The sequence below is a fragment of the Oncorhynchus gorbuscha genome, unplaced genomic scaffold (assembly GCF_021184085.1).
Source record: "Oncorhynchus gorbuscha isolate QuinsamMale2020 ecotype Even-year unplaced genomic scaffold, OgorEven_v1.0 Un_scaffold_487, whole genome shotgun sequence".
Classification (NCBI taxonomy): Eukaryota; Metazoa; Chordata; class Actinopteri; order Salmoniformes; family Salmonidae; genus Oncorhynchus; species Oncorhynchus gorbuscha.
Genome location: NW_025745317.1, coordinates 492,841 through 503,579, shown reverse-complemented (window position 1 = coordinate 503,579; position 10,739 = coordinate 492,841). Strand labels below are relative to the sequence as shown.

The 10,739-nt window shown below is 46.0% G+C and overlaps 2 protein-coding genes across 2 annotated transcripts; both read left to right on the top strand.

The window, feature by feature from the left end:
* The first annotated feature begins 6,114 nt into the window (after positions 1-6,114).
* LOC124018348 (homeobox protein HMX3-like) lies at positions 6,115-8,032 on the top strand. The gene is made up of 2 exons (XM_046333622.1): positions 6,115-6,439; positions 7,023-8,032. Exons 1-2 carry the CDS (start codon positions 6,124-6,126, stop codon positions 7,634-7,636), a joined length of 930 nt encoding a protein of 309 aa, XP_046189578.1. The 5' UTR covers positions 6,115-6,123; the 3' UTR covers positions 7,637-8,032.
* A 2,201-nt stretch (positions 8,033-10,233) lies between these two features.
* LOC124018354 (homeobox protein HMX2-like) lies at positions 10,234-10,725 on the top strand. The gene has a single exon (XM_046333629.1). The coding sequence runs from the start codon at positions 10,234-10,236 to the stop codon at positions 10,723-10,725; it is 492 nt and encodes a 163-aa protein (XP_046189585.1).
* The last annotated feature ends 14 nt before the right edge of the window (positions 10,726-10,739 follow it).

The following is a 10,739-nucleotide window of genomic DNA, read 5'->3' as shown; positions in this document are numbered from 1 at the left end:
CCTGACAGGGCAGAGTGTTGTCCTCCCCTGACAGGGCAGAGTGTTGTCCTCCCCTGACAGGGCAGAGTGTTGTCCCCCCTGACAGGGCAGAGTGTTGTCCTCCCCCTGACAGGGCAGAGTGTTGTCCTCCCCCTGACAGGGCAGAGTGTTGTCCCTCTGACAGGGCAGACTGTTGTCCCCCTGACAGGGCAGAGTGTTGTCCTCCCCCTGACAGGTCAGAGTGTTGTCCTCCCCCTGACAGGTCAGAGTGTTGTCCTCCCCCTGACAGGGCAGAGTGTTGTCCTCCCCCTGACAGGGCAGAGTGTTGTCCTCCCCCTGACAGGGCAGAGTGTTGTCCTCCCCCTGACAGGGCAGAGTGTTGTCCTCCCCCTGACAGGGCAGAGTGTTGTCCTCCCCCTGACAGGGCAGAGTGTTGTCCTCCCCTGACAGGGCAGAGTGTTGTCCTCCCCTGACAGGTCAGAGTGTTGTCCACCCCCTGACAGGGCAGAGTGTTGTCCTCCCCCTGACAGGGCAGAGTGTTGTCCTCCCCTGACAGGGCAGAGTGTTGTCCTCCCCTGACAGGGCAGAGTGTTGTCCCCTGACAGGGCAGAGTGTTGTCCTCCCCTGACAGGGCAGAGTGTTGTCCTCCCCCTGACAGGGCAGAGTGTTGTCCTCCCCTGACAGGGCAGAGTGTTGTCCCCTGACAGGGCAGAGTGTTGTCCCCTGACAGGGCAGAGTGTTGTCCTCCCTGACAGGGCAGAGTGTTGTCCTCCCTGACAGGGCAGAGTGTTGTCCTCCCCTGACAGGGCAGAGTGTTGTCCTCCCCTGACAGGGCAGAGTGTTGTCCCCTGACAGGGCAGAGTGTTGTCCTCCCCTGACAGGGCAGAGTGTTGTCCTCCCCTGACAGGGCAGAGTGTTGTCCTCCCCTGACAGGGCAGAGTGTTGTCCTCCCCTGACAGGGCAGAGTGTTGTCCTCCCTGACAGGGCAGAGTGTTGTCCTCCCCTGACAGGGCAGAGTGTTGTCCTCCCCTGACAGGGCAGAGTGTTGTCCTCCCCCTGACAGGGCAGAGTGTTGTCCTCCCCCTGACAGGGCAGAGTGTTGTCCTCCCCCTGACAGGGCAGAGTGTTGTCCTCCCCCTGACAGGGCAGAGTGTTGTCCCCCTGACAGGGCAGAGTGTTGTCCTCCCCCTGACAGGGCAGAGTGTTGTCCTCCCCCTGACAGGGCAGAGTGTTATCCTCCCCTGACAGGGCAGAGTGTTATCCTCCCCTGACAGGGCAGAGTGTTATCCCCCTGACAGGGCAGAGTGTTATCCCCCTGACAGGGCAGAGTGTTATCCCCCCTGACAGGGCAGAGTGTTGCCCCCCCTGACAGGGCAGAGTGTTGCCCCCCTGACAGGGCAGAGTGTTGTCCCCTGACAGGGCAGAGTGTTGTCCTCCCCTGACAGGGCAGAGTGTTGTCCTCCCCTGACAGGGCAGAGTGTTGTCCTCCCCTGACAGGGCAGAGTGTTGTCCCCTGACAGGGCAGAGTGTTGTTCCCCTGACAGAGCAGAGTGTTATCCTCCCCTGACAGGGCAGAGTGTTGTCCTCCCCTGACAGGGCAGAGTGTTGTCCTCCCCTGATAGGGCAGAGTGTTGTCCCCTGACAGGGCAGAGTGTTGTCCTCCCCTGACAGGGCAGAGTGTTGTCCCCCTGACAGGGCAGAGTGTTGTCCCCCTGACAGGGCAGAGTGTTGCCCTCCTGACAGGGCAGAGTGTTGTCCCCCTGACAGGGCAGAGTGTTGTCCTCCCCCTGACAGGGCAGAGTGTTGTCCTCCCCCTGACAGGGCAGAGTGTTATCCTCCCCCTGACAGGGCAGAGTGTTATCCTCCCCCTGACAGGGCAGAGTGTTATCCCCCCTGACAGGGCAGAGTGTTGCCCCCCCTGACAGGGCAGAGTGTTGTCCCCTGACAGGGCAGAGTGTTGTCCCCCTGACAGGGCAGAGTGTTGTCCTCCCCTGACAGGGCAGAGTGTTGTCCTCCCCTGACAGGGCAGAGTGTTGTCCTCCCCTGACAGGGCAGAGTGTTGTTCCCCTGACAGGGCAGAGTGTTGTTCCCCTGACAGAGCAGAGTGTTATCCTCCCCCTGACAGGGCAGAGTGTTGTCCTCCCCCTGACAGGGCAGAGTGTTGTCCTCCCCCTGACAGGGCAGAGTGTTGTCCCCCTGACAGGGCAGAGTGTTGTCCTCCCCCTGACAGGGCAGAGTGTTGTCCCCCTGACAGGGCAGAGTGTTGTCCCCCTGACAGGGCAGAGTGTTGCCCTCCTGACAGGGCAGAGTGTTGTCCCCCTGACAGGGCAGAGTGTTGTCCCCCTGACAGGGCAGAGTGTTGTCACATGGTTAGAATAAGGTTGATTTGGGCTAATGATGGGCTAATGATGGGCCAATGATGGGCCAATGATGGGCCAATGATGGGCTAATGATGGGCTAATGATGGGCTAATGATGGGCTAATGATTGGGCTAATGATGGGCTAATGACATATCAGTGTGGATGACGGATCACCACCTCAAGCTGAACCTCGGCAAGACGGAGCTGCTCTTCCTCCCGGGGAAGGACTGCCCGTTCCATGATCTCGCCATCACGGTTGACAACTCCATTGTGTCCTCCTCCCAGAGCGCCAAGAACCTTGGCGTGATCCTGGACAACACCCTGTCGTTCTCAACTAACATCAAGGCGGTGGCCCGTTCCTGTAGGTTCATGCTCTACAACATCCGCAGAGTACGACCCTGCCTCACACAGGAAGCGCGCAGGTCTAATCCAGGCACTTGTCATCTCCCGTCTGGATTACTGCAACTCGCTGTTGGCTGGGCTCCCTGCCTGTGCCATTAAACCCCTTCAACTCATCCAGAACGCCGCAGCCCGTCTGGTGTTCAACCTTCCCAAGTTCTCTCACGTCACCCCCGCTCCTCCGTTCTCTCCACTGGCTTCCAGTTGAAGCTGCATCCGCTACAAGACCATGGTGCTTGCCTACGGAGCTGGGAGGGAACGGCACCTCAGGGCTCTGATCAGGCCCTACACCCAAACAAGGGCACTGCGTTCATCCACCTCTGGCCTGCTCGCCTCCCTACCACTGAGGAAGTACAGCTCCCGCTCAGCCCAGTCAAAACTGTTCGCTGCCCTGGCCCCCCAATGGTGGAACAAACTCCCTCACGACGCCAGGACAGCGGAGTCAATCACCACCTTCCGGAGACACCTGAAACCCCACCTCTTTAAGGAATACCTAGGATAGGTTAAGTAATCCCTCTCACCCCACCCCCCCTAGTTTTAGATGCACTATTGTTAAGTGACTGTCCCACTGGATGTCATAAGGTGATTGCACCAATTTGTAAGTCGCTCTGGATAAGAGCGTCTGCTAAATGACTTAAATGTAAATGTAAATGTAATGATGGGCTAATGATGGGCTAATGATGGGCTAATGATGGGCTAACCACTGCCTGTTCACCCCGCTATCATCCAGAAGGCGAGGTCAGTACAGGTGCATCAAAGCTGGGACCGAGAGACTGAAAAACAGCTTCTATCTCAAGGCCATCAGACTGTTAAACAGCCACCACTAACATTGAGTGGCTGCTGCCAACACACTGTCATTGACACTGACCCAACTCCAGCCATTTTAATAATGGGAATTGATGGGAAATGATGTAAATATATCACTAGCCACTTTAAACAATGCTACCTTATATAATGTTACTTACCCTACATTATTCATCTCATATGCATATGTATATACTGTACTCTACATCATCGACTGCATCCTTATGTAACACATGTATCACTAGCCACTTTAACTATGCCACTTTGTTTACTTTGTCTACACACTCATCTCATATGTATATACTGTACTCGATACCATCTACTGTATGCTGCTCTGTACCATCACTCATTCATATATCCTTATGTACATGTTCCTTATCCCCTTACACTGTGTATAAGACAGTAGTTTTGGAATTGTTAGTTAGATTACTTGTTGGTTATCACTGCATTGTCGGAACTAGAAGCACAAGCATTTCGCTACACTCGCATTTAACATCTGCTAACCATGTGTATGTGACAAATAAAATTTGATTTGATTTAATGATTGGGCTAATGATGGGCTAATGATTGGGCTAATGATGGGCTAATGATGGGCTAATGATTGGGCTAATGATTGGGCTAATGATGGGCTAGTGATTGGGCTAATCATGGGCTAATGATTGGGCTAATGATGGGCTAATGATTGGGCTAATGATGGGCTAATAATGGGCTAATGATTGGGCTAATGATTGGGTTAATGATTGGGCTAATGATGGGCTAATTATGGGCTAATGATGGGCTAATGATTGGGCTAATGATGGGCTAATGATTGGGCTAATGATGGGCTAATGATTGGGCTAATGATTGGGCTAATGATGGGCTAATGATGGGCTAATGATTGGGCTAATGATGGGCTAATGATTGGGCTAATGATTGGGCTAATGATGGGCTAATGATGGGCTAATGATGGGCTAATGATGGGCTAATGATGGGCTAATGATGGGCTAATGATGGGCTAATGATGGGCTAATGATTGGGCTAATGATGGGCTAATGATGGGCTAATGATTGGGCTAATGATGGGCTAATGATGGGCTAATGATGGGCTAATGATGGGCTAATGATGGGCTAATGATTGGGCTAATGATGGGCTAATGATGGGCTAATGATTGGGCTAATGATTGGGCTAATGATGGGCTAATGATGGGCTAATGATTGGGCTAATGATGGGCTAATGATGGGCTAATGATGGGCTAATGATTGGGCTAATGATTGGGCTAATGATTGGGCTAATGATTGCCTACAGGACTTCCTCTCTGCAAATCAGATTATATTCTGAGTGAAACTTCTGTTGTTGCATGACGTAGTATACACAAGTATTTTAGTTTATTTGTTCATACCAGACGTTAGGTTTCATTTAAAGTGGGACAAAACTCACTAAACAAATCACTGGTTAACAAATGCATTTCCTTATCTGAAATAAATCATTTATATTTTAACTTGAAAGATAAATAAAAAAACGTTTTTTTGTTGTTGCTGGAATATAGAAAAGTGCACCTCATTGTCATCATTCAGCCAGCGTGTGGCACCAACAGGTGATAATGCAGGTAAAAGCACCCCATTTAGTGTTTAATTAACTGTCAGCATCTAATAAAACAGCCCCCCCCCCCATTCACCCATCAACAATGACTGAACAGTTTCACCCTATTCATGTTGTACATGCACTGCTAATGAGTAGACCTGTCATTACAACCAATTAGGACATGTGTTTACTTATTAAATGCCTGTTTGACAGTAAGTAATTGTTAGTAACATCTGAGTGCATTACCCATCTACTTCCATTGTGCTTTCTAATTGGACTTCATGGCCGAAAACACGCCCATCCTATTCAGCCTGGAGGGGGGGGGGTCACACAGTCTGGGTTGACTTGTCGGTCAGTGCAAAAATAGATCCTTGGGACGTTTCTACCCTCAACCCTATACTTAAACCCAACCTTAAACCCTATACTTAAGCCCAACCCTAACCGTTTTAAATGTCAATAGGGGATGTCCCAAGGATCCCGCCTAGCAGGCCGACCCTACCTACTACCCTGCTCCTGTCCCCTCCCTCCGTTCCTCTGCTCTTCTCTTCTCCCCCCGTAGGCCTACCCTACCTATTCTTGTCCTCCTGTCCCCTCCCTTCCACTGCTCTCCAGTTTCATCTCAAATCCCATTTGCCATTGTAGCCTATATGCCCAATCGCCCAGGACTGCGCGCATATAACCGTTTTATGTAATCGTTAGTAGAATGCGGTGCAAGTCTGACGCATTGATCATTGTGCCATTTATCATTGCTGCGATCATTCCAGGACAGACCTGCCTCAAGATGTATGCTACATTTTACATTTAAATTCGAGTCATTTAGCAGATGCTCTTATCCAGAGTGATTTACATTAGTGAGTGCATACAATTTCGCACTTTTTAAACAAATATTTTTTTCTTTATTCTCAAAGCATTCAAAAAACTAGGCCTATGTTTTACTGAAACGCCACGTTTTGGTAACCGGAATAAAGCAACAATATCTTCAACTGTTTCTCTTGACGTGTGTCTGCCGTGAGTCATTCAAATGGACAATAAACATTCACAAGCGAAGGCAGAGACGGAACAGGAGACCCGTCCGCCCGCTAAAGACTCACCTTTCTCTATCAAGAACCTGCTCAACTTCGACAGTAAACCTTCCAAACCGAAGACGCTGCTTGCCACCACCAAAGGACTACTGGAAGGAGGTTTCTCTCTCTCCCGGATCGGTGATTTAACTTTTCCTAGTTTTGACATCCCAGCCCAGAGATTTGGATTATCGGCGCACTATTTGGAACGAGCGTCGGCGTGGTGGTATCCCTACGCGCTTGGCACATCGGGACACCATCTATACAGGACCGGAGGTAGATTACTACCATACATTCAATCGGTTCTGATTATACATTTAGCTCATTAGAATACCTCAAATAATGTTTGGGTTATAACGGATTAAATAAGACTACAACATATTTTTAAATCAATTATGCTGCTATAATACTTGCTATTCGCAATACACCTCAGTTGGAATAATAGTCAGACTAATGATTAGTAAATGTTATATATATATATATATTTCACCTTTACTTAACCAGGTAGGCTGGTTGAGAACAAGTTCTCATTTGCAACTGCGACCTGGCCAAGATAAAGCATAGCAGTTCGACACATACAACAACACAGAGTTACATATAGATGTAAAGTTGAACTATGTCTTAAGTAACCTTCATATTGTCATGAATCTTCAGTCCAATATTGCAAAATGTCCCACAACAATTAGGCCTACTGCCTCAATTTGACTCCCCAGGCGATTCGGGTCCTTTTAAGAAAATGTACTTGGATGAGTATAATCAAATTGTTAACTATAGTGGTTTAAAAAATATATATATGTTTATTTTATGGTTGCATTAATGTTTTCCCTGATTGATAAACATTGTCGTTTATATCGTTTAGGGTTTGAGAAGGACGTCGTGAGAGACACACCATCAACAGGCGGGGACCGAGACACACCGGAGCTGCTGCGAAAATCACCCGACCAAGACGACCAAGAGGACGACAAAAACAAAAGTACTGATGATGTCGTTCTGGAGGAGAGTGATGGGGATGAACCAAAGAAGGAAGTAGAGTTGGTGAATGACTGGAGGAAAATTAAAGACGAGAACTCGGATAAAAAAACGTGTCGGAAAAAGAAAACGCGGACAGTCTTTTCAAGGAGTCAGGTGTTTCGGTTGGAGTCAACGTTCGATATGAAACGGTACCTCAGTAGCTCGGAACGGGCAGGCCTGGCGGCATCCCTACACCTCACGGAGACCCAGGTGAAAATCTGGTTCCAGAACAGAAGGAACAAGTGGAAACGACAGTTGGCCGCGGAACTCGAAGCGGCCAATCTGAGCCACGCCGCGGCCCAGAGGATAGTCCGCGTTCCCATATTGTACCACGACAACACCGGCTCAGAAACGGGCAGCGCTGGGAACGTGTCAGTCAGTCAGTCTCTACTAACATTCCCTCATCAAATGTACTATTCACATCCACTAGTCACATCCGTGCCGCTGCTGAGACCAGTTTGAGAGACTCATTTATTGTGTTGATATTTATGTATTGTCATTTATGTATTACAAACATTATTAGGCCTATTTTTATTTATTTTTAATCTATGATAATAGTTGGTGTTGGTTAAAAGGCTTTGTATATTGTACAGGTCTATTATGACAAATGTTGTATTTATTATTATTATTATTATTATTTGTATTCCCGTGTCCAAAACTGAAATATTTCCTCCTTATTCAAATAATTTCATATTAAATCGTTGTGCGTCCAAAGTAATCTGAACATTTGGTATTGATATCGCTTTAATTTAACTGATGGGTTTTACATGTTTTTAAACAGGGTGGAAACGTATAGATCCGTGTCTCCATGTAGTCTACGACATTTTACAATCAATTACATCGATGTTTTGTATGAGATTAGAACAAATCCTAAGTAAAGTTAACATTTCATCATGTATAGCCGTTTATGTGTAATAGTTATATAGTTCCACTGTTCGCTTCACGTACCCGGTATAATGGCTCACAGCTGAAAAATAACTGCTACTTTGACCTATATCGTTTTATAGCGCAAGACAGTGAGGACAAATCATATGTTCTGAAGTATGGGAAATCATAGGCTATCCGTCTCACAATGTTATCGCAGACTTTTACTTGCTGTCAACGCGAAATGTAATTTAACAACAACAACAATCCGTGATAAGGGTTTCACATAAATGGCCAAAACATGGAGATTTTTATTTTTGTTATTTGTTACATTGCTGAATAAATCGTGAAATACGTTCCCGACTACACCGAGTGTATTTAGAAACATACATACATGTTTTTCATCTATACCTTTAATAAAACGTGGGACTTATACGTTGAATGTGTGTTTCGTATCAAACACAGTATGTCCAGTCCTTACATTTAGATTACATTTTAGAGTTAAACATTGCGCTCCTTTGGGGAAACATTTTATGTGTCATTCCTTTTAAGGGATTTGGAATTCATCAATACAATTCTGAAAGCTTTAACTTATAGACAACAAAAGCATAGCACGCATTTAATTATTAATATAATATAATAGATGTTTAGCTAATTATAAGTCTCTATATTGTCAGTGGATGACTCATCCCAGAGATATCCTTACTGGGCACATACGTCTATTCCTCGTTGGTTCAACGTAATGTCGTTGAAATGGCATGGAAACAACGTTGATTCAGCCAGTGTGCTCAGTGGGATAAGACTCTGGACAAAACAATAAATGATGACAACATTACTGATATCGAAACACATATTTCAATATTTTCTTGAATTTGGCCCATAGGCTATATATAGATAGGACTAAAGATTAAGAGATGTCTTCACAAAATAAATTCCATTTAATTTATTCTGGTATTTTCAAGAACAGAATGGTGAAATCGCCAAAGGCCAATTTTCAGACAGAAACTAGGCGCACATTGGCCTTTCCGAATCCGTCTGAGAGGATTAAGGCTTGGTTTCACATCTCTGTACGGAATAAGTACAACGAAATCAGCTCACTAATTTGTAACAAACAATAATTAATCTCCAATTAGTGGCTATAATACAGCACGGAATAGTGGAAATTCAAAATAGAGCTATATGTCTACAACATTTGATCTTGAAGGGCATTTTCATGTGTAATATTCTAATATTGACTGTGGACCGTCAGGTGTGCATAGCATTCATTTGTTGCAGACTGAGTTGGGTTGCGGAGCGCTTTGGTGCGTGTGTCTCAGCTCCAGCACCGTTTAAAATGACCGGGTCTCTTCCCAGCTTGTGATTGGTCCATGAGAATCCTACCTACGCGCAAACAAAGTAACTGAACGTTGTATGGGAGTGATGGTACTCGGGGAATTCAGACATAACTTTGCAGAAGGAGAACATACCCGCTTCTGAAAGAATATCCAACGGGTTCCACATTTATTGCCTGAAGTTAAAGGTTCTAAATGTTTATCAGAATGAAGAAATCTGAAGACAGTTGCAGTAAAGTATCATTTACCTCAGTTTCCAATTTTACTATTCAGTCAATTCTTGGAACTGTGTCCGAGGACGCGCACAAGGACAGTTGTAATTCTGGTTCCGACGCGGGGCTGCTGCAGAGACAACGCATGCGCTCCGTGTCTTCAGAAGGATTCAGCGGTGGGGAGGATTCTACGGACTTCTACCTTTTACCCGGAGGAAAGAAACCACGCGATGACCTCAACGATCTCACACTTTCTTGTCTAAGTAAGTTAAAATGCTTTATAAATTGTGTTTTATTTTTTGGGTAGCCTACTTGATTGTTATTCTGATAACAATGACACATTATATTGAACCTATAACTATTATTATTATTGCATGATGTAAGATATGATGATAAAGAATGACAGACTACAGCAATTGTTTTATTTCTTTATTTATTAGAAGTCTAATTCGAGATTTTTCGGCTACTGATAAAAATATTATTTTAATTAAACTGCTTGATGGAAGAAGAAAAAGTTGCTTGATTGATTTTAAATGATGCTGTTTTTTAACACAATAACAAGATAGCCACGTTTGTTTAGAATAAACATTTGGATTGATTACCGTGCTTGCACTATTTTAGGTGACAAAACAGACTAATTCTGGGGCAAGAGATGGTGAAGAGACATCAACTTTTTCATGATTATAAAGAAGGTGACCAGAGATACTACAACCAAACATCACCTGCTATTTCAGAAGAAAAGGGTCATATTGACGACGACGAAACATCCAACTCATCAAGGAAGAAGTCTCGGACCGTATTCTCGCGGAGTCAAGTTTACCAACTAGAATCGACGTTTGACCTGAAACGTTACCTTAGCAGTACAGAACGAGCTAGTCTCGCCTCCAGTCTCCAGTTGACAGAGATACAGGTGAAAACTTGGTTCCAGAATCGGAGGAACAAGTGGAAACGTCTGCTTTCTGCGGAGATAGAAGCGGTGAACATGGCTCACGCATCATCCGCACAAACTCTGGTCGGGATGCCGTTCTTCTTCAAAGAGAATTTCCGGCTACGGATTCCTGTCCCTGGATCAATGACTTTCCCTACACCTCTATGTTATCCCGGGAGCAACATGCAAGCTTTACCTTTGTACAATTTTTTATAATAAAATTGAATAGA

What these genes read in the sequence shown, in the direction of transcription:
- LOC124018348 (XM_046333622.1), top strand. Translation starts at nt 6,124, where the DNA reads ATGGACAATAAACATTCACAAGCGAAGGCAGAGACGGAACAGGAGACC. An exon ending in CCATCTATACAGGACCGGAG is followed by an intron (nt 6,440 to 7,022) that starts GTAGATTACTAC and finishes TATATCGTTTAG; the next exon opens with GGTTTGAGAAGGACGTCGTG.
- LOC124018354 (XM_046333629.1), top strand. Translation starts at nt 10,234, where the DNA reads ATGGTGAAGAGACATCAACTTTTTCATGATTATAAAGAAGGTGACCAG.